Below are 23,644 nucleotides of genomic sequence, written 5' to 3' on the forward strand. Positions count from 1 at the left end.
GTTGTGAGTTGTGTAACCAATAAATTTTGCTTTAAGAAGAGTAACATTTTTTTTCTGATCTGAAAACTGAGAGCTTGACTTTGCCCTCCTCCTACTGGAGATAGTACTGTAGATAATAACATTATTGTGTTAATGTTATGTATTAATATGTATTAATCACAGCACTACCACAGGAAAAACTGCTCATAGCACTGCACCATTTCATGTAAGTAAGGTTAATGGCATCTAACAAAAAACTTGGTGAATGTGTTACTCTGTTTCTATTTGGCAGCTGGCATATGGCCGTGGTACTCTTAACCCTGGTGGAAAGGAACATGCTGGCCTAAACCTCCATAAACACTACCTGAAGTCTTTTGACCATTCTCTAAGTCTGATTGCTCTAAGCTGCACATGGAGGGAGCTGGAGTATAAAAATGCTTGACCAAGATTGCAGACAGAATCTACAGTAAAGCTGGGATCGAGACCAGTTTCTCCCAGACCTCTTCCTTAACCTTGAACAGTTCTTTTCCAAGCAGAAAGTCAGAAATACCATCTTACTCCCAGGAGATGGTCTTGCTAACTAATTGAGTGATATGAGATGAAAGACTGCTCATCCTGAATGTGTCCTCTGAATAAAGAGTAGATTAGTCTTCAGGTTGTTAATCCTGCATCTAAATGAGTCCTAAATTAATTTACAATGTTAATGAGAGGGAGTGAAATGTGGCATTCACTGTTCATATCGCTCATCAAATAGGCTTTACAAAAATAATAATGAAAACCCTTTTAACTGAGAAAGAAGGCTGCACACAGTGCTTTAGGAGGAGATGGTGGTGAAAACTCAGTGAGAGGAAAAGAAATCTACCAAAGGCAGTCAATGCCCGTGCATTCATGCCATAACCCATTGTTTGCAGGCACAGCTGGTCTCATACTGCAGACATTCAAGAGTCAAGTCATGCTCTCTCAGCTTCTCCTGCTCTCTGGTAAGCAGAGGTGACTGGTTTCTCCAGAACTGCAGAGATGGAATTTGAATTTTTATCTTGCTTTATATTAATCCCAAGATACAAGTTGCAGTGTGTCTAGGAGATGCAGTGAAAACTGCTTAGAGGGAAGCCAGCTTCTTGTACAGCAGAATTTGAAGGGACACTCCAGCCTCATCCGTAATGGAAAAGAGCAGAACATGGTACCCTCTGTAACAAGGATCCTGTGACAGCAGAGGACACACTACAGATGTATCACAGTTGCTACTTGCTCAGTAGCACTGTAGAGTAACAGGCACATAACTGTGCTGATTTCAGAGCCTCAATTACCTCTTAATGATACTAAAATTCTGTGTTGATCTTCCTTTTTAAAGAACTGTGTGCACAGTTATATAAATAATAAAGTGCACTTAATGGTTCTTCAGGTCCGTAGCCAAGCTTAATTGTTTCTTTTCATTTCTTGCTGGTTGCTTTTGTTAGATGGATAAAAGGATAATTTTGACTGATCTCAAAAGGTGATAAAACACCTCTGTGCCTACTTAAGCTGTGCAGCTGTAATCAGTCAATGCAACCATAAGCCAAACAGTGCAAAAAGGCTTTCCTATGTGTGGAAAAGAGTAGGGGCAGCAGTTTGGATTGTCAAAACTATAGGCTTCTAAAACCACAAAGCCTGGGAGGAGGGAGAACAGATTTATAAATCTGCTACAAATTGTGTTATTCAAATCACATTTTCTTCCATATATTTTTGGGCCACAGGAATAATGCCCACTGGTGGGCTCTGTTTTCCTTTGGATTTTTCTGTCCTTTCTTCGTTATTTTTTTTCTGAGCTTTATTGCTCTGCCTACTTTCCTTGCCCTTGAACTTATTTTGCTTTTGTTTCTTGCCAGTGTCTATTTAGCAAATCAGAGCTCTGTTCATAATAGTGCCTAGCTCTTAGTACCATTTGTCTTCTGTATATCTCTGGACTTTTTTATATGGAAGGCATAATGAGGCTTGTCCCTTTCTACAGATGGAACCAAGAGAACCATATGGGAGAAATGTCCTGCCCAAAGTCACACAGCAGGTGTGAGCCAGAGCCAGAATGAGAACTGCAGTCCATTTCTTGGACACAGCACCCAACCAGGTTAATGGTCAGACCTAGAGACTTGGTCTTAGCTATTGGGCACCTTACTTTTCTAGCCTAAATAGTTCAAGGTCAAGAAACATGAAACAGGGGGGACTTCTGCAAGGGGAAGCTGTAAGCCATCAAATAGTTATGGCAAGGATTTCCTTGAAATGTGGAGGAAAAATTGTCTGTCTTCAGGAAGATCATAGGGTATCACTAGAGGAAGTCTTGTTAACCAAGCTTTTACACCATCAGTCAGAAACAAGGAAATGTTACAAAATGAGAAATCTGGAAGGTATCTGTGGCTCTGAAAGAACTTCTCACTTGGAGACTGATGGGCATTCCCCCAAAATGCCTTTCAGCCCCTGGTTTTCCTGGGAAGCCTAGCAATGCTGAGTACTTTCTTAAGTTTTACTGTGGGTTGATTTTCCTTGTAAGGATCAATTGCAATTAGAACCGATCATTTGAAAAATGAAGCTTGGTCCTAATTGAGTCACCTTGCCTTTTGAGGTGACCTAGTGTAACCTTGCAGTGGAGTCCAACCTTGAAAAGGTACTGGCATCTCCAGTGTGCTATGACTGCATCAACCAGGCCATAGGCATTGGTTGTGCCCCGATTAATGCTTGTGACAAGGGTAGCAGGAACAGCCGCTGCCCAAACAGATCCTATTTATTATTGACTTACAAACAAGCACTTTGTTTAGAGCATGGTAGGTGCTGCAGGATCAGACAGTCCTTCTGACTGGTTGGGAAGCCTGAGAACATCTTAACTAATGCATGGTAGAAGAGTGAATACAGAATATAGCAGACTGAAACGCCATCTGCTCTCCAGTAAGCACACTGTGCTGGAGAATGTTGCAATGCGATCTAATGGAAGACTCGACTGCCTTCTTTCTTTAAGCAGGTTTTTTCCTTATTAAGGTAGAGTGAGGTGAGACAGTCCAGAGCCTGGTTATCACCCACGTAAAGCCCATTACAAGTTCTGACAGCCCTTTTTCCTGTTTGCTAGAATGGTGTCCAATACGCTACGAAGTCCTGGCAATCTGAAGTTCTGATTCATGAAAGCAGTTAAGCCTATTTGGAATCTCTCTGCAATCGAGAATGAAAGTATTTTTGTGAATCAGTGAGCAGGTTAAGGGAAAATGGGTTTGTGCCCTAGCCCTGTCCTGTGTGCACCAAGGACCAAACTGTAAAAACGCTGCTTATGGTGTGAGCCTTCACTAGACAGCTCTGGATTGCAGAGTAAATAATCTTTGCTGAGGAGGGAAGGGACCTTATGATGCCCTTGACTGCTTCTAATAGGAGGTAATTCTAGAGCCAGTGTTGTACTTTGTCTTTTTATTGTACGTGTCAGCATGAATAGGGAAGCTTTCCAGACTGGCTTGTCTTCATTAATGTTCTGATTTTATGTTACTACATGGCCACTAACACAGCATGGCAGTTCATTCAGCCTGTCTGCTCTGCCGAAGGAAGGCTTGCCTAGCTGTTGGCCTAATGGGGCAGGCATTTGGGCTGCTTGTTTCAAGGGAAACTTGCACGTGTGCCTATTTTCCCTTAGGCTGTAGTTCAGGCACTTCTTGCCAAAGTTGTGTTCATTTCTGTAATTCATTATAATAATGAGGGCAGAGATTTCCCACAGATTCTGAGAAGCAGTTATGATTTCAACCAAATGCCTCATCGTTCTTAACATACATTGCTCATCTCCTCCTGCACGTGTTCCCCAAACCTCAGAATTTCATTCAAGCTCTTTATACTGGAAGATGGAGTTTGTGTTGGTATTATGTGGTACCTTTAAACAACTCCTGCTTTATACCAGCTATGGGATCTCAGTAGCCCTCATCTGCACAGTATTGTGTGTTTCAGGCAGAAAATTCAGGAAGGCTAGAGTTGCCACCTTTGGGTTTTTTTTTAATATGGACACTGCATTTTGACTTCTGAAAGAAGGTGAGCATTTAGATTAATTACCAGTTAGGTGGTTTTTATGCTGTTGTTAGGTATCTAGGTATCCAGTTGTTGGAGGAGAGAGGTGTGTACCTGTGTTCAAGAACTCCCCATGTGATGACACTAAAAGCTTCTGGGAGCAACTTGCTTGGCTTTGATACTTAGTTTTCACTGAACCTTTAAGTTCCATTTTCAAGCATGGTGAGCAGAGGAGTGTTTGGATGTCATCTCAATCAGAAGAAGCTCTGTATTCCCTCTGTGTTCCCTGATCTGGATCTATGCATACAGCTGCTTCTGATGCCCATTATAAAGGAACCCAATATAAAGGGATTTGTTACCCAGAGGGGAAGTTCTTTTTGCCTCGACTTGAAGAGAGTTTGGATATAGGTCTTCTATGAAGTGAGAGTGAGAGAACAGGACAAACCTTTGCAGTGCATTCTGTATATTTAGTGCGTTCATCCCGGGAGAGCCATAATATTGTTCTCTTTTAAAGATTTATTTTAAGATAATTTTGGTTTTGTATTGTTCTTCCCACACACCTGAAGTACTCTCATTTTCTTGGAACACAAACCAACCATTCTGCAGGGCAGCATACACTGTGCTGGGAAATTGTAAGCTGTTACTTCCTATGGGGATCTGAGATGTGGTGACAAGAGGTCAGACTTGGTCTGTGCCTGCTGGGAGATTTCTGTGCTCATTTGGGATGGTTGGCAGCATTGTTGAAGGAGATATTTGGTTTATCCAAATGATCTCTCCGCCAAACCAAACAGTCTTGACCCAGTGTAAAGGAGCTCTGGAGCACTGAAGATACCATCCTGCAATGAAGAAACACTGCTGTCAGTATTTGTAATACAGCAGGCAGCTCGTGGGCTCTGGAATTACCAGGACGTTTTTGTAGTAGGAGGAACACTGTGGTCCTGGACCAACCTGAGAGGTCATTTTTTTTTCCTCTAATGATGAGTCTTGAGCTCCCAGAGATCTGAACGTTTGACATTTCCTCTAGATGAGCAGTTCAAGCTTTCTAGGTGTGTACTAGATTACTGTACATCCAGGCAGTCTCATATTTATAGAGATTATCCCTGCATGCTGATGTTGTATAGCAAAAACTGATTTTCTTCTCAGATTGGGCAGGGAACTTGTTTTATAAGTGAAGTTTTTATTAAATGACTGAGAATGGATTTTTTAACTATCAGATCTCAGAGGAAAAATAAGCAGTTATTTGATGGGATGAATGCTAGGAGGAGGCGTTCACATGTATTCTCCATCATCTTTGCTGCAGCAAGCAGGGAAATGTTTTCATTTTCAGCAGAAAGGATCTTTGCAAGGGAAGGACAGTCCTCACCTCTTCTGTTCCCCCCACTTGGTTACACACCAAGTTACTCTGAGTTAAGCATTAAGGCAGTTTGAACCATTTCCTCCTCCCAGACTTTTCATCCACTGCTGTTCACAGCAGCTGGACTTTGTATGAGCTCCTACTGCATCGTTCTCCTTGCTCTTTGTACATAAGCTGGATTGGAGGTGAGGCAGTTCTAATTTCTCCTGTTGTGGGACTGTACTGGTTGAACTGAAAGCAGTAATAGTAACATGCTCTTCCTGCCAGATTTTCTTACATAAGAAGTTGCAACTTGTTTATTGAGGGATTCACCAAGTAGCTTTAAATACATAGTTACAATAAATGACTGTTAGGGTAGACCTGGGAGAGAATTAGGGAGGTGGTGCAGACAAAGCAGCTTGAATTTGTTTTCACAATTCTACAATGCTTGAAATACGCCCTGAGTTCTTTGCCCTGGTTTTATCCCTGCCTCTGCCCAGCCTATGATTTGAGGGGTCCTGGTGGGGCTAGCTGTCAGCTCCATACTTCCATAAGCATGCCATAGTTGTTCCAATCTACCTACAATGTAAATAACTATAAAAATGCCCCAGAGCCCTTGGCTACACCTTTTGAGCACTAGACATCATTGACAAAGTCTGACAAAGAATGGTTCTATTTCATGAGAGCCTTTGTGAGTGGTGTCAGGAGCACTGGTGAGTTAAACTGTAACTTTGCCACAAAGAAGAAAAGCATTTTTTTTGCTTACACTGGCATGTGCAGGGTGTTTTAGAGATGTGTTACTGAGCCAGGCTGCTTTCCGTTTAACAATCTGGGCTCTTTCCAAAAGCAGCCTCTTACAGGTGTGGCTTAGGCTACATTAGTTCTTAACTTACTAATTATGACTGCAAATCAAAGCTGTGAAGTGGCACAAATCGCATCAGCAAAATTGCTCCCAAGGTAAATTGCAAGCTCAACATTAGTGATTGAGTTGAGGATACTTTGAAAACGTGGTACTAAAAATAGGTAGTAGTTCAGAAGGGCTGATGCAGTTGTTGTGTTTAGAACCATGCAAGTGTTTGAGGAGATAAATCCACCTCCTTATCAATCTTCTTGAAGGTAAAATTGCAGAACAGGAACACGAAGATCTCACATCAGTTTTTCTCTTTTTGTGTTTTAAGTTGACATATTCACCTGCAAAATGCTCCTGTAGGGCATCCCCCTAAGCCTGAGTTATAGGAGTGCTGCTAGAATGTATAAATCTGATGATTTACTCCGTTGCTGTGGCTCATGGTGCTGAAGATACCAGCTGTGTAGTTGTTTTTGCTTAGTCAAGTGGACTTTGAAAAAATGATGCATCTGTGAGGGTCATTGTTTTACATTGTTTATGGAATGATGAACCCTTCTCATAAGGAAATCCACTTCTTCAGGATATTTAGCTGTGCTGATACCTGTCCTGATGTGCCAAAATACCAGCTTTACGTTCACTTGTTTTGCTGAACATGCCTGGGATTTGTCAGCTGCAGATGGCTGCACAGAAAATCAAATTTCAGATCCTGTATTGGATTCAGCATCCTCTGCGTGGAAGCACAGAGAGCTTCTTTTCTCTCCTTGTCTTGTTTCAGCCCAGCGCATGCTAAACATTCTAGCTCCTCTTAAGACCACTGAAGTTCAATCCACAAACATGTTTAACCTGCAGGTGGGTGAAGTCCTTTAGCTCCATTGCAGTGTGGGTCTGCTGCAGTTCCTTGCCTCCTTCAGCTGTGCCAGCAGCCCAGCTATGCAGCTGGTTTCATTTCTATTTCTCTCACTCTGGGCCTCAGTTACTTCTAACTGGTTGGCTGACACAACTGTGCTTCGTGCTAATTGCTTTGAAACACATAGATGTAATAATATGGCAGTTGATTAGCAAATATCAAACGAACTGTGAAAAGGAGAAGATGGCAAGACAAAGGGAAGTCTTAAAATAAAAACTCTCTTGATTGAACAGGAGGGAGAGGTAACAGACTTTTCTGTGAAGCACGTTGCCCAAAGTTGCCCTTGTTCTCACTGAGGGTGTTTTGTGGCAGCAAAGGTGATAATACAGGATATTATACAATGAACATTGAATTTGCTCTAAAAGCTCCCCAGTGAGATATTTCTACCAGCTGCTAATGTCATATCTCCAAATGGTTTGGACAATGCCATGTGTGATGTACCGAGCTGAGATGTTTGCACTGTGTATGAAAGGCATCAGCTTTCCTTGTGTGAACTTTTTCTTTGTGGATTCAGAGTCCAGAAACAAATCTCCTTTGACTGATCACCAGGCAATAAGCTGCTGGCAACACCATGACAAGTTTTCCCCAAGGCTCAGTCTTTGGCTATACAGGACTGCTAATAAGGAAGCCTAGCTGTCATCCTGGACCATCTGTGACGGTTTAGTACCTAGAGCAGGGAACAGAATAGGTGCTGAACACAAACTGACCTTAGGTGAGTCACTGGTCAGTCATCAGTCCCACCTTCTGTGTATTTAGGCCTGATTGAGACTGACTGAAGTGGTCTTTTTTAAGATGCTAACAATCTCTGGATTCACCAAATATTGCCTTTCTTTCCCCGTTAATGTAGTTGATGGTGCATGAAGACATTCAATTTGCAAACCTTGTGCAATGCAGAATTTATTTCAGTGAGTTGTTCTCTAGCAGTACGCGTTCTGCCAGAAATATAGTAGTCAGAATAAATTTAAAGCCAGAGCTTATTTAAAAACATAATAATAATTCAGTCCTTTTTTGGCTATTGAAACTACTGTTAACCATGGGATCTTTTGTGGAGCTCCCATTCTTTTATCCAGAGATGCACCTTCAGTTGCAAAGCTCACTGCTGCAGCTGCAATCCAGAATTGGCATTAGTGTTTTTCACTGATGAAGGTAAATACTCTGGAAATTCATGTGAATAATCTTAGAAACAGCAAGACAGGCAGTGCTCCATGCAGGGGCTCCAGTGCAGTTACCATTCTTCTCCTTTTACAAAACGTGGCAAATTAAAACATTAGGAAACTTCAGCATTTGAACAATTTCCTTAAACACATTACCCCTTTCTGGAGGGCACTGTGAAACGTGCAGTCTCTGTCTACACTGCCATTTATAAAAGCAAGGGGCAAGAGCATTTCTAAATAGTGCCAGCAAAACTGAATCAATGAATAACTTCTGTGGAATCACAGTAGCTACTTCCTGCTCTGACAGGGGCTTCCTTCCATGCTCTGTGATCCTTCTCACTGCAGGATGAAGGCTGCTTCTGATCGTCTGTGATTTTGTGCTGCCGATCAGTACGTATGTACAACTTGTTGTCAAAAACAGCGTTTCCCTGTATTCAGTTTGTGGTACAACAGCCTGTTGAAATATTGCTGGCATTTGGAAGAGTAGATGGGTAAGCCTATGGCTCTGTACCCTGCCAGAGAGATGTTTAGGTGCTGAAGGAGCAAGGTTGGAGTTGGATACGAAGTTGGAGGAATTCACGGCGCCTCCTGTGCTCAGACACATCTCCTTTCTGGTGGTGCTGCCCTCTGAAGGGTGCTGGATGAGCAAAGCAGGTAGGAGTTGTTGGGATCTGGGATGGCATGAGTTCCCGGGCTCCTCCTGTTCTTTGTTAGGAGGGAGGACTTTGGATGTCTGGAAAACCTGCATCTTGTAGCTAAGATGTGCTTAGGTGGAGTTACCTGATGTACTTCAATAGAAGGAAAAAGCAGCACAGAGCTGTTAAGATTCCAGAGCCTCCTTTTTAGCCAGAGGTTTATCTTGCTGTGCAGTCTGTCCTGCCTCCTCCCTGCCCTGCATGGTTCTGTTCATCAGCCTGAGTTAATGGTTCAGCTTTGTATTTCCTGGCACCTGCAGCTGCAGTTGAATTCTTTGTCTGAACACACAGTATTTGTGACCTCAAGTATAATGACTTGGGAAATAAATAAGAAGTTGTTCAGGGTATGGGATAAGTGAGAGCACAAATGGTTCCTTCCTTGACCTGTGGAGAATTCATGTCTCAGAATGAAACTAGACAGCAAGTTTACTTCCACGATGCTCTTGGTCAGTATGTCTAGTCCAGCTTGGCCAGCAATGCATGCACAGACTTGGTCTTCACATGCCTGCCTTCACTTTCCTTCTTACAGGAGAAGTTTTAAAGATAATCTGTGTTATTCATTTGCTCAGTCTTAAAAATAAGCAAGGCAGCATAAGAACGTATAAAGGAAGGGATGTCTTGAAAAGGCAAGTTGTGCATTTCATGTTTTCTTCCTAATGCAGAAGCAGTCAGTATAGGTCAGTTTGCTGGAAACCACTCTGAACACACCAGTGAACTCCTGGAAATGAGTGCCACCAGGAGTGTTGGTAGGACCACAGCTTAAAAGGTGAGCTCCTGATGGGGATAACACATTCTTGTAATATTCTAAATGAATTTTTGAGAGGGAAGAAAACCTGAGGGCTCAGGCCAGCCTCTGGGTAAGGCAGCTGCCTGCAAAGGAGTTTTTTGTACTTTCCTCAGAAGGATCTGATTGCTGTCACTGTCACAGGCAGGATACAAGGCTGCTGGGCTTTCTGATCTGTTGCCATTGTTCTTCTGCTCCTATGAAGTGGTCTCCTGGGGTTACATGAAAGATCTTTCATTAGGGAACTCCTCATTCGGTTCGCTGCCGGTGCCTGAGGCAAAGCGATGGACGCTGCTGTTAAGGAGAAAACTTGAAATTCCATCTGAGGGAGACATCTCTCTTCTGCTCTACTGTGAATTGAACCCCAGTCAGCGCTACAGAAAGTTCCTCTGGAAAATGAGTGCAGTTTTGACTGGTAACATTCATAGCAAGAGCTGTCATTGCACTGGGTACCACTGTATTTTACAGCCATCTCAGAAAAGAATAGGCAGTTGAGCAGGAAAAAAATACTGAAATTCCCTCTGTGACCAGCAAGCAGTGTTTCAGAAGTAAAAGTATGGAGGGCAGTATTGAGACACTTGTGCTCCCTGCACAAATGTGTCCATGTGAAAGGCTAAAGCCTCTGGGAGGGGAGAAATTCGGAGGAAGGACTTTGAGGGAAGACAGTTCCAGGCTCCCAGATGAGTATCAAACAAAAGCAATGACACAACTGCTTTTATATCCACATTATCTCTAGATTTTGACACGTTCCTATTCCAAAGAGATTTCTATTTCTAAAAAAGTAAATTAGTGTACAGCTGCAGCTGGGAAGATATTAAGAGCAGTACCCCGTGCTAGGGTGCATTTTAGAACAGGAAGTAAATAAAAATCAGATAATTTCAGATATCATCTTGAGGAATAATACTTTTCATCTTCTAAAATTCAGCTTAATCTGGCAAATATTTGCCATCCTCCAGATAACTAGAGGCACACAGCATAAGGCCAGTCTGTTTAGAAAGGTCTGAACCATGAAGGAAGTTAGCTTACGACGTAGAGATGAATCACCATTTTCTGCCCCAGAGACTGATAGTTTTCTTAGTTATTGAGGTTAGGTTGGCTTTAAAGCATACCATTTTCCTGATCTGCAATAGGCACTCCTGAAGATTATGGCTTGAATCGAATATGAAGGTAAACATTTTGCAGAAGAGCTGTGTGACAGGAGCTTGCTACCAAACCCTGACATGCTTTTATTTGCCTGTGTGCAAACACATGCTGTGAATATGATTCCTTGTCCAGATGTCGGTGCTCTGCCCCTGCACTTCTGTGGTACTGCTGAACCAGGAGCATAAGTGCACTGAAGCAAAGTCAGATTTCATCCTTTCATCCCGACCAGAGCAGAAAATGTTTGTAATGAGGCTGTCAGTGCTCTGATGGTTGATAGCCAATTACTTAATTAAAATGAGAGTATGGCTATTTTCCTTTCAAAAAGGGAGCATGTATTTTGCCGAGACAGCTACGGTCCAACGGCTCCCTACAGAACCGTTATTGTAATGACAACAAAGAAAATCAATCGGCCCCTCTGGCTGCCCGGGGAGAGCAGCAGCACGGCTCCGTGCCTTCCACACACCCCAGAGCAGTGATGTGTGTCTGCCAGGCTGCCACCAGGCTTTCTTCTGCCACTCAGCATCACTCCCACCCCACCTGCATCATCGCCCTCACGCTGGCAGCTGGAAAATCCCTCTGAGCTTACAGCCTTGCTGGAAGGCAACAGCTGCAAGGCTCCTTCAGCTGGGGCTGCTTGCAGACACATCAGCAGCAGCCTTCCCAGGTCCTTTATCCTGTTATGGCTGTAATTGAGTTAGCTCATCTGTGCCCGAGCTGTTCATATGGCCTATTTATGTATGTTGGGTCATTACAGGCTGTCTCCAGCTTTGTAAGTAAAACCAGCAGCCATTAAGAGCTCATCAGTAGAGGTTAGCAAAGCATTGGCCATTTATTTATGGATTTCCTTTTATAAACAAACTCTAACAAACTTGAAACTTTACAAAAAGCTCTGGGATAAGGGTATACTGGATGAACACTTCAGTGCCATAGCATAAGAGGTTCTTGATTCTCCAATAAAGAGAAGGGAAAGCACTTCCTATTGTATTGTTTTTCATAGGAAGCTGCTGCTGTCTTTAAATGACATGTAGCAAAGAACTTATTAGTAATAAGCACATTGTACTTTCAGTGCATCTTCTCTCTTTCCTCATCTTTCATTCTTGCAAGACTGTTTTTTCATGGCAGCAGAATGACTCCTGTTGCACACTGGTTAATGATTTAAAGTTAAAACTTTACACAGGATTAATGGTCTGGTGGTAAAAAGGGGTGGTAAGCCTCAGTTCAGGATGAAAAGAGCCTTCCTTCTCCATCTCAAACTGGAAACAAATAACATGATTTCTTTTTGTACCGGATACAAATGATACATCTTCCTATTAAGAGAATAACAGATTTGAAGCATTTTCTTGCTAATTAAATCTGATTCATGGTGCTTAACAGAAATTTTGGGGATTGAGGGATTTAGATTATTTTGCATAATTGTCTTTAGATTGTTATTTCTTGGTGCACACTGTGGTTGTGAAGGTTGTGTGGGCGAAGGTGAACACAAGTGTTCCTGCCTTTAGGAACCTGGTCCTGCCCCAGGGCCAGTTTTCAGTTCTCTGCAGGTCCCCACCTTTGCTGTCCTGATGGCCCCTGAGCTCTGCACCTGCAGAAGGAAAAGGCTAACCTTTGTTTCCTAAAGCTGCAGGGCCGTGGTTGTAGCGTGTGCCTGGCATCATAATAAAGATGTCAAGAAGAGGAAGGGAGTAGAATAAAAAAAGGGTTCTTTGGTTTTGTGGTCATTTCAGTGCTTTCTCAGGGCACCTCTCTCCAGCCCTGGCTACAGCCCTTCCTGCTGGACAGAGAGCAGCCCTGGTCCCTGGCAGAGCTCCCTTGGTGACTGAAGATCTCCATTGGACAGCGTGTGTGTAGAGCATCCTCAAAAACTGCATTCAAAGAGAAAACCAGAACTGCTGTTCTTTCAAATGTAGTGATCTTCTCGAGTGCCTGGAGCAATGACTGACTTTCTCTACCAGCAGCTGAGGTTGTGTATATGTGCTTTAGTCTTGTCGAGGCAAACCAGACTTGTAAAATGACCACTTTGTAATATCACAGTGATGCAACAGTATTGACCAACCTCCTTACCTTTAGGATCTCAAACCTAAATCAGGATTGACCAGAACAAATACAAATCCATCCTAATTGTCTAACTAAATTAATGAGGTCTTCCTGCCACTGACTGCTCAGTGACAGCCCAACACATGCCATGTATTGTATGAGCACTGAGGCTGCAGCTGGGAGCAGATGAGTCGTTTGTCTGTCACTCCTCTGTGTGAGCCTGCAAAGTTCAGAGCCAGTGAAGTCAAATGGAAAGGAAACTGCAAGGCTTCCCTGGTTCTGTTAGCTGAAGAGGTGCTCCATTGCTTCAGCCTGAGAGTGAAATGGGTGAGGACTGAGTCCTTTGTAATTCTAGAAATGTAGCTTTGTGAATCACATTCAAGCTTTCACAAGTTTTTCTAGGTGCAATTCAGTAACACGGTAATAAGACATTACCTAAGCAAGCCAGCAGAAATGATACAAATTTTTGTATTTTAACTTTAATCAAATAACGTAGGAATAGTTTTACCAGTTCAGCCCAAAGGACCTTTTATTATATTATTCAGTCTTTGGTTATGATCAGTAGCAAAAAGGAGAGAACAGAAAGGAATGGTTAAATTCCCTGGTATGCCTTATCCACTGGATGTTGAGGACTTTCTGGGCCCTCAGATTGGACTTTCTCCAATTCTATTTTGAAACAACTTATACTTTCTGTTCCCATAAGCTCCTGTAATAACACCCCAGTTTTTAGTTAAGCTTTTTTGCATGGAGGGTCTCTTCTGATTTGAATTTGTAGCTGCCACTTATATTAAATATGTGACCAGCATTCTAAAGGAGGAGGTAATTCAGTTTGTCCTACTCCCTTCTATTTGTGGATGTAGATCTCTTCTATATCCCCAATCAGTTGTTTATTTTCTAGTTTTCTTCATGTTTTCCTGTAAAAGAACCTGTTGTGTCCTCTTGACAGTTATTTTATGTTTTCTGTGCTTTTCCCAGTAATAAAATTTTATGTTATAGGGCTGCAGTAAAGTTACAAGCACTAGAATGTGTTTACTGGTAAAGAGGTTCTGATCTCTGGTGCACTGGGGATTTGTAAGCAGTTACACCTAAACAAAAACCTCAGCTCTGGTGTCCATTGAACCAAGCGAACTTTGGCTTGGAGTCTAAATCAAACTGCACTAGAAGTATTTTGCAGATATACAACAAGTGAATACAAAGCAACAGTAGCCTTGGCTTATTTAATCACTGCATTTCTCACAGTATGGAAATGAAAATCAGACAAAGAATCTCATCTTCAGCTACCTTTATATTTTAGCAATCTCATGCTGTTTTAGGCAATAGGTTTGCATACCTTTTGCATGGCGCAGCCTAGGGAAACAAACTGCCACAGCCTCCTGTTCCTGCCCCTCTCTAAGGTCACCAGGTCATGAACCAGGATGGGACTCACCCAGAGGTGACGTTATTTTTGAGGAGGAGAGGTGGTGTCTTTTTGTCCTCATATGTTCTTACATGCAAGTTTTAATGCCCCAGTCGAGTGCTCTGCATAGCCACAGAATGAAGGAATGCCAGCAAATACTTCTTGTATTTCATTGCAAAAGCCATTTCTGGCTGTTGGCGGCACCTGCGTGTCCCCCAGCAGCAGCTCCCTGTGGGGTCCCTCAGTGCCAGGCACCAAGGAAGCCGAGCCCTTCCTTTGGACTGCAGTGGTGCTATGAGGCACATCTCCTCTAAGGCAGCAGCTGCTGTACTGATGTTCAGGTTGTCCTAATCCCTTTGAAACAGTGCTAACGTATTCACTGTAATTCCCTAAGTGAGAAGCAGGGGAGTTTTTGGTTTTTTTTTCTTTTTAAATTACATTGCCTGCATAGAGCTGCTCGAAATTTAATCTAGTACCAAGTTAACTCTTGCACCAGGTAAACTTACTGGACATCCAGGGAGTAAAATGCATGTGTAAAATGCATGTGAAAAGTGTTTTCCACTCCCACACTCAGACAGGAATTTTGAGGTGCAGCATGAAAGAGAATCCGCGGCGGATATGGAAAATGGTTGTGAAATAATGACTACAAGTCACCTTCTAATTAATTGCTTCAACTGTGTTCTAGATGTGAATAGGGTAAATCTTTAAATGCACTTTCAATTGACATAATGTTGGAAAGGAATCCAAAGAGATGTGAAAAAGTTGGAGTGTTTTAGAGCTTAGCTTCTAATTCCATTCTTTCCTCGCCTCTGCAGTGCAGATCTCAAATCTTGTTTGGAGCATGTTAGCAGTCTTTGTGAGGCCTAAGTGACGGGAGGATTGCTGCTGGTCTTCAGGGAGTGTTGATATGTGATGGGCCACAGAAGTGAGGACTGCTACTGAGTTAATTGCTTAGGCGTGCCTGTAGAATCACCGAATCACAGAATGGCCGGGTTGGAAGGGACCTCAAGGATCATGAATCTCCAACCCGCTGCCACGTGCAGGGCCACCAGCCTCCCCATTCAATCCAATCTGGCCTTGAACACCTCCAGGGATGGGGCAGGCTGCCTTCAGCTGTGGTGCCATGGCAGTTCAGCAGCTGTAACCTCCCCTCGCTGCTGATCCAACTTTGCTTTATCCTCCCACCAGCTCTTGCAGTACTCTCTTTGGACGACCCGAATGGCAGTGGTTCTCTCTATACAGGTACTTGCAGATGGATTTGTTGAGTGAATGTTCAGTGCTTTGATTTGTAGTTGGGTGGTAATATCTCTGTGTCTATTCATGTCAGAACCACAGGCTGCGGCCAAAGGGCTCCAGCCTTTGGCAGCCTGTGAGCCACAGTGCTCACATTTAAGTGCTGGTTCCCTTTCTAAGCTTCACCTTTATTGGAGTTCATTCCTGTAGCTGTTGTCTAGGTTTTGGAGGCTGAAGAGAAATATTTATTGATCTTTATGCACCAATGCACAGAGTAAAGTACTGCTCACATCTGTGGCATCACATACCGCTGTCTGGATCAATGGTGTGCTGTGCTACATGTGGCAGTGCTGACAGCTATTGCTTGTATTTGTTCACTTGACAGTGGTTGCTCTTTGCCCAGCACAGTTTCTCTCAGAGCTGTGGGGTTACTAGTGTGTTACTGGCCTGTTTTTCTGGTTATTCTTACCTGATTTTCTTTTACTGCGGAGTACATTTCCCATCAATTCCCCCTGAAGCAATTATTGTTGTTGGCAGAGGTGAACAAAGCAAGTTTTGAGGATATCCTTTGCTGGGATTAGGAGGGCTAACTCCTGGAGGAATCTGGATTTTGCGGTGAGGAAAAGGAGTGGAATTATCAGCACTGAGCCCCTCCCTGAGCAGCAGCTTGTGTGATGTTGAGTGAAGCACGAACTTGCCAGGAAAGCTGTGTTCAGACCTCGTCTGTGTTTTTGTAACCAGGTTCTGACCCTGTCACAGCCACACAAACTGAGCGGTATCGTACAGCTGCCTTCTCACTGTAAACACGTATGTTAACTGTACACATCCACCCTAAACACGTTACTTATGTTTTTTATCAGCCTACTCTAGGGAAAAACTGGCACCTCGTGGTGCAACATACTACAGAGAACACAGGGTACACTGGAGGAGGAATACTGATGAGTGGTATCTGCAGTGAAGGAAACACAATCTAAAATGTCCCGCCAAACAGAGATATTAGAGAAGTGCATAATCAGGTTCACACCTTTTAAAGCACTGCTTTTGTTCTTAACAATTTACTGAGCACAGCAGCACACAAAAGTTAGCATTTGTGAAGTTCTCTGCTTGATCTTGTGCAGCATTCTGTTCTGGGAGAGCATTTTTGGCCGTGTCAAAACAAACACTTGGAGGTGAGTCCAGATGATTTGATGTTCTGTAGCTTGTTTTTTTCTAATGCTCCTGGCTTTTACGCGGTTAGTATATGACAGCTTTGCACAACATATGGAACTGATGGTGTGTTTCAAAGCTCCTTACACTTGTCAGAAACTTCTAGTCTGCACAGTAGTCTGGAACCCAGTGCTCGTGTGTTTTGCACTTGGCAAAAAGCAGTAATGTGATCCATCTGCTGGCTGCTGAATTTGAAATGTGGTAAAAAAATGCATGAGAGAGTGATGGAACAGCATACCTATAGTAGAGCTTGACAGTGCTGATTCAAGGCTGAAGCTTTGTGCAAACAGCTGTAAGAATTCACCTCTATCAAAGGATGAACGTTTTAAATCGTGTTGCTGAGGTTTTCCAGGGCCTTGGATTAGCCTGTAATCAGAAATCTTTTACCTTACATCACCGTGTTGTGTCTGAGCTCTCAGGTTCAAAAGCCCCTGCTGTAGAAATGGCTCCAGCAGATCCCAGCAGGACAAGGTCTCCTGCAGGAAGAGCAGGGCTGAGCTTGCACACCTGTCAGTTATCCCATCCAAGAGCTGGGTGTTTGGGTATTCTCGTTGTTTGGAAGTTTGTTGTTAGGAAAATATTAATGACCTCCCAACGCATGGTTCTGTGCTGTGTCTGATGGATTGCTAGGCCCCTGAGGCACAGGCTGTCTGAGTTTGCCTTCCACAGAGCCAAACACATTGTCAGCACTCAATTAGACATTGGATATATGGTTCTGTGCTGACTCAGAGCTGAAAGATAGCCACTATTCTTATTGAGCATCCCTGCATAGAGCAAGCAAGCTATTTTTACCCTAACCTAAACCTTTCTAACATTTTTCCTGATAGAAAAAAATGAATCCTGTGTAATTGAAATAATGTTGAAAGAAGGGATCTTTTCTGGGAGATGGCAGTGCTGTTTTTAACCTTCCAGTAACAGAAAATGCAGCCTCTGCATGTGCCCACATCAGTGCCTCTGTTCCCTCTTGGCTACACCAAATGGATGAGCTGTTGGCAAGAGAAGCCATGCTCTGAGACACAAAGGGCTGATCAGCCAGTGTAGGAAAAGAGCAATGGGGAGAGAGGCAGCAACACCTTAGGAATGAAAGGGTGGAAAGCTGATGGGTCAGTGCCAGTACAGGGACAGTTGTAGAGTGAAGCTGGCAAATATTTATTTGGAGGAGAAAGAGGAGAAATGTGGGCCATAGATGCAGGGGAGGATGCTTTCTTTCTCTGGTGTGTTTGGGCAGAAGAGAGGGAAGGGAATATAAGGTGAATTTTTTTTTGGATGCCACAAATTTTTGTAATTCCAATCATGCACAGTAAAGCTGGGCAGTGCTGGCTTTGAAGGTTCCCGTGCACCTGTACAGGGTGGGACAAGCATTCAGAGGCAGAAATAGACACTAAGCCATCCTGTTTGGGCAATTATACTCTTCCTGCATTCTCACCGCAGTCGGCAGTTTAGTGGCTAAGCCACAAAGGAGGCATAAGGACGAGTATGATCTCCTTTAGAGAATACCTGTACTTAACAGAACCTCCCTCCTGGGATGGCATTCATTACGTGTCTATTTATTCATCCATTGCTCACACGATAATTTGCTTCTGCAGAAATGTATCTGGGCTGCACCCAGTGCTGGGACTGAGCCACGTTAGCTGGCACAGCTGGACATCATTTACCAAGAGAAATTAGCAGTACGGCACACATAATGGTGACTGATGTAGCTCTGTCTGCCCATGGCTGCTCTAAATGCAATCCCTTCTTCCTCAGGAGCTCATCCCAAATCCCAGTGGATTTTTAATTGCCCTGGCTTGCACTATATGTCTCTTCAAGAGTTGGTAATATTCTAAGAGGGCTGTAAGTGTAAGTGGAAGAGGAGCTGTTGATTAGGAAGAGGCAAATGAAATGCCAGCTCCTGTCATAGCTCACTACTTATGTAAAGGATTTGTGGCAGCTGTGGTAGTGTCACTTGGGTACTAATTGGGAGTCCGTGAGTACAAAGAGCACAAAATGCTGATGAGGAGGGCATAGGAGCTAGCTAGGATGAAGCTGGCACACATGCCAGGCTGCTTTACTGGAACACATCCCTCTGCATTATGCTGCGGCCTCCTTTCTCTGCAAATTAATCTAGTTTCTGCTGCCCCTCTTCCCAGCTGAACACACAGGCAATTTTCTGTCTTCCAGATAAGATCTCTGCTTCACAGTGTTTGGTTCTCAGAGAACCTCAGAGTTCTGGCCTAGAGTTACTCAGCTTTCCATCCCACCTGGTAACATGCCCTGATCCACTCACCTCAGCTCAGCCATCCCGGGCTGTAGGAGTACAGACTGACTTCTTGTTTGTTGTAGAGCCTGTGTCTGGCCATCAGGAATCTCATCTGTCATCTGCAGGAGTAATTGCAAAAATTGATTCATGGGAAATGCCTATAACAGGCAAATCCTTTTGACAGATCACACAGCCATCATTTTCTGCATTTATTTGAATCAATCAATGTTTTGATGCATATTTGGGTCATAAATACTGTGATCTCAATTGCATTTATTATTATGACAGCTGTGTTCTACTATCTGTTATTTATTAGGTTCTGTTGTCCCTTCGTTTTACACCTTGTGGAGCTGTCAAGTTGGCTGTTCACTGGTGACAAAGCTCCTGGCTCTCCGGAACAGAACCTTCCAAAAATAAATTCTCCAAAGAGAGCTGAGTAAAAGCAGGATGTAATTTGTTGGAGAGGCCCTGGATGAACTTTTCTCAGTTTATTGGAAGGAGGACATTCGTGTTTTTTTCCTACTTTTGTCCAAATCCAGAATTAGACTTTGCATTTATCATCCAGAGGTCGCCGAAGCTCACAGTCCCACTGATCGATGTGAATTTTGAATCATCCCCACTATGTCTCCAATCTGAATTAATCGGGTTATTCGGTATTTGAAATGTTCGGATGCTGACTTGAATGTTTCTAATTTTCCCTTGGAAGCTCTTTTAGCTTTATGTCTTTTTACATCATACAAATGGCACGATATCTGATTGTGAGAGGAATGAATTCCAGCATCCCTCCAAGGTCAAAGTCAAACTGCGATGGGCAGAGACAGTCATTTTCTGCCCTTCATCCCCAGCAAGCAGTCACACTGTGCCAGTTGCTGCACCAGCTCTGCAAGGTGTCGAGCACATTGGTGTTCACTCAGGAAAGCATTTAATCACAGCGTACGACTCTAAAGTGCTTAATATAAGCATGTGCTGAAGTGCCTGACTGGACTGGGGCCAGTGCAATTAGAGCCTCGCAGGGCTGAGGTTTGTGAGCCAGAGTTTGTGCCAGCTAAACAGCGAGACTGTCTGCAGCAATACAGCTGAAATGGGTGTGACAGAGTGCTGCACATCCTTCTTTCTGGTATCTTCATGTCTCTATTTGTTTATTTAATTGTAAATGTAAAAAAACAAAACAAAACAAAAAAACCCCTGTAATTCCCACTATAAACATCACAGTGCAAAGCTGATGTGCAACAATTGTGTGCTTCACAAAATATATGCAAATGGATGGATATAATTTGTAAAGCAGCTTTGACTTCTTCATATATTAAAAAAGAAGAGATGTAGATCATATCATAGTTTAGCATTCTGCATGTTCCTGGGCTTTCATGCATCGCTATCTATGAAAAATTCATTACTTGTGACTACTTTGATTTTATACATACGTTCCAGTTGAGGGAGTGTGCAGCCTCCTCTTGCCCTTTCTTTTCTTATTTCCTCCCACCCTTTAACAGCTAATGAATTAGATGGCTAATGTTGGGCAGTGGCAGAAGTGGAACAGCCCAACATGAGCCCAAACTCTCTGACCAAAGGAGGGTCTCCAGGTATCCATGTCCCACCCGCTTGGGTTCACCAAACCCAGAAAGCTAAAATTTATCCTGGAGTAACCGAACAGCAGGAAAAGCAGCGTAGTTACATTCATCCGAATCTCTAACGTGGGCAGACATGAAATCAGCTTAAGATCTGACAATTCATGCAAAGTTTCCAATTAACTGTAGGTGTGTTGAGAGTGCTTTGTTTTGGGTGTTTCTGTGGTGTCACTAAACAGGCGGTTTGGTGTTGGCTGGAGGAGTGAACAAGAAGTCAAGGAGATTTTACAGAGGATATTCTACCAGGAGGCTCTTTCCTGCATGCCAAAAGGTTTTCAGTTAATGCTTTGTGGTTTTGAGGGGAGGCGTGGGGGAAAGGGAAACTTGCCCTTTCAGCTGGACATCCCTGGCTGTTTGTGAGCTATTTCTGTCAGTGAAATAGTTACTAAGCGGTGGGTTTAAGTACAAGTTCAGTGCTGGTGAATAAGGAGACTGGAGTTTTCTGTCTGACTGCAGGGCTGGTGCCTCAGTAATATTAACAGTTGCCATAAAATGATAGAACAGATTAAAGATCTTCAGTTTTTGTGGACTGTTTCTCTCCTTCTGCTGCAGGAGCCAACAAGGAGCCTTTGGCTTGCTTTCTGTTTGAAACTCCTTCCAGCCTTCGCTTCACCTTCTCAGTGATGTTTGAGCAGAAGCTCTTCATTTATTCTGCCCTGGTTTTGTTCATGCTTTCAGATGTAGCACAAGTTCACTGCTCTGAAGTTTCTCTGGGAATGAAAAAAACTGTTTGATTAAGGAAACACCAATTGCTGCGGTCCTGTCAGACTGCCTAACTTTGTAAGCCAGGGCTGCAGCACATCCAATTAAATGGAACTGCTCTCTGGAGGATTTGGTTTGCAGAGAATTAGTTTTCGTGTTCTTGGCCTTGTGTTTATTAAATGGTTCTTTCCTTTTTCTTTCCTTTGCAGTTTTCATCTGTAGCTTCATGGTGGCAGCGCCTATCTTTGGTTACCTTGGTGACCGTTTCAACAGAAAGATCATTCTCAGCTGTGGGATCTTCTTTTGGTCAGCTGTCACTTTTTCAAGCTCCTTCATCACTGAGCAGGTAAGATCTTTACAAAGGCACTTAGCAGAGTGCTCTGAATGCTGGCCAACGTGCTCCTAGAAACACGCCGTGTGTTATCTGACTTCCTGGGGGTCGAGTCGATCTGTGTGACTGAACTGTGAAATCTTTGGTCTTAAAAATATCCATAAAAATAACAGGTGAAGCATGGTGAAGCAACACTTTCCGTTGACGTAAGGGCTTTGCTTTCAGGGAGATCCTAAAGAAGCTTTAAAAGGCTATTAAAACTGAGTTGAAAAAAATGCCTTCTGGTATCACAACAGAAGTCACTGGAGTTAGTTGGGAACTCTGCTTATGGTATGTGGCATGACAAAATGCATCCAGTTTGATTGCTTTCCATCAAAGAGAGTAGGGGTGGATGACAGCATGGAGATTAACCAGAATTTTAGCTCCTTTTATGCTAACTGATGGATATGTCTGGGGAGCTGATGGTGGGACTGACAGGCTGTGCACAGCATCCCTCACCTGTTTTCAGGACAGCCGCAGTACTCCATTCTGAAGACTCCTCATTGTGCTAATTTCCTTGCCTGTCAGAGGCTCTTGGAAGAAACAGTTATCTGGCATTTTCTGAGGAAGAACATCCCCTTTTAAAATCATATTATAGAGATGGTTGAGTTGCGGATGGCAACATTCCTGGAGAGACAAATCAGCTCCTGGTGTCACCAGAGCGATTTCCCCAAGGGAGGCAGGGACCTTCCTCTCTCCTTCTGCCCAGCTGCGTTCCACAGATTGTAGCATTTGGGTCACGCCTAAAGAAAGACATCCTAAGCCTCTCCTCCCTGCTCTCTCCTGCCCACACACATGCTCTGTAGTTTCTAAAAACAGAAAATTTCTACCTAAAACAGGCAGTGGCACTCAAGTGTTTGTCTGGCTTTCATGTCAGATAGCTGCTAAATTTCTAAATCAAATATGTCCATGGCCAAATGTAGAAGCCTTTAACTCCAATAGATGGTTCTGGTTTATAATTATCCAAGAAGAACCCTTTCTAGAGAAAGACCATCTCCTAGCAAAAATGAAGCACATTTTTACATTCTGGTTTTTTTATAAACTTTCTTTTCATAACGTTCTGCAAATTTAGCTGTGATTGTAGCCCAAAGGAGAGGCAAGTGCTTTTTGAAAAAATCAGCTGCACTTCTCAGGTTACAAACATGCATTCATGCTCAGGTTCTCAGCAGTCTCTCCGTAATGGATCCAGTTCTGTAGTTACAGATGGCAGAGGAGTAGACACGAGGTACTGGAAGTGGACCAATGTCATCTGTATTTTCAGAGATTTTTAGTTGAAGGATTTGGGGCTTTCTAGCTAAAGCAGTTCAAAGACTGATGCATGAGCTCGTTAGTAATCAGGAGATCAGCATGAAAATGTCGTATTTGTAGCCTACGAAAGTAATGCATATAAAACTGGACTGTGTTTGAAATCTGGATTCCAGTTTTTTGGAGGTCAAAAAAAGACAAGGTCAGAATGGCCCAGCCTGTTAATTTCTCCTGTATTTACATGAGCACTAACTCTGGACCCAAACTACAACCTTGGAAACAAACTGCCAATATCTAGAAAAGTCCCCCACAATCCTCAGCTCTTCCAGAGTAATTTTGCATTAAACCAGAGATCCCAATCCCAACTCCTTGCTATCGAGTCCAGGATATCATGATATATTTTGCAGCTGCTGTATGATGTTCTCCACCCAGTGGCTGCAGCAGATGAACGAGGTGATAAGCATAATCCCAGCCTCACACAGCATCCCTCCCACCTCAGTATCTTTATTGGAGGTCTGGTCACTAACTGGGAAGGCATGCCACACTGAAGAAGGTGAATTCCTGAAACTTGTGTGAAGAAAAGAAAAGGTGATGCAATCTTTTTCTTTGTGCAATGGCTAACTAGGCACTTTTCCTGATCTTTGCCTTCTAAGAAATCATTTAAGGAGTGAAACAATAGCTTTTCTCTCAACATTTTTTTAAGATAGTATGTATGTTTGGCAGGGGAAAATGCTATGAGCTGAAATATGA

General features: G+C 43.2%; 1 protein-coding gene across 3 annotated transcripts in view; it reads left to right on the top strand.

The window, feature by feature from the left end:
* Window positions 1–23,644, top strand: part of LOC128083356 (sphingosine-1-phosphate transporter SPNS2-like) — a 121,376-nt gene that overhangs the window by 33,154 nt on the left and 64,578 nt on the right. For all 3 annotated transcript variants that reach the window (XR_008208039.1, XR_008208040.1, XM_052688490.1), the window contains exon 3: window positions 21,489–21,625. Coding sequence is in view for 1 of the 3 variants with exons in the window: in XM_052688490.1 (XP_052544450.1) it covers window positions 21,489–21,625 (137 nt within the window). In the remaining 2 variants the exon portion in view is untranslated. The remainder of the gene's footprint in view (window positions 1–21,488; window positions 21,626–23,644) is intronic.

Source organism: Tympanuchus pallidicinctus, unplaced genomic scaffold (assembly GCF_026119805.1).
Source record: "Tympanuchus pallidicinctus isolate F22 unplaced genomic scaffold, pur_lepc_1.0 scaffold24, whole genome shotgun sequence".
Taxonomy (NCBI): domain Eukaryota; kingdom Metazoa; phylum Chordata; class Aves; order Galliformes; family Phasianidae; genus Tympanuchus; species Tympanuchus pallidicinctus.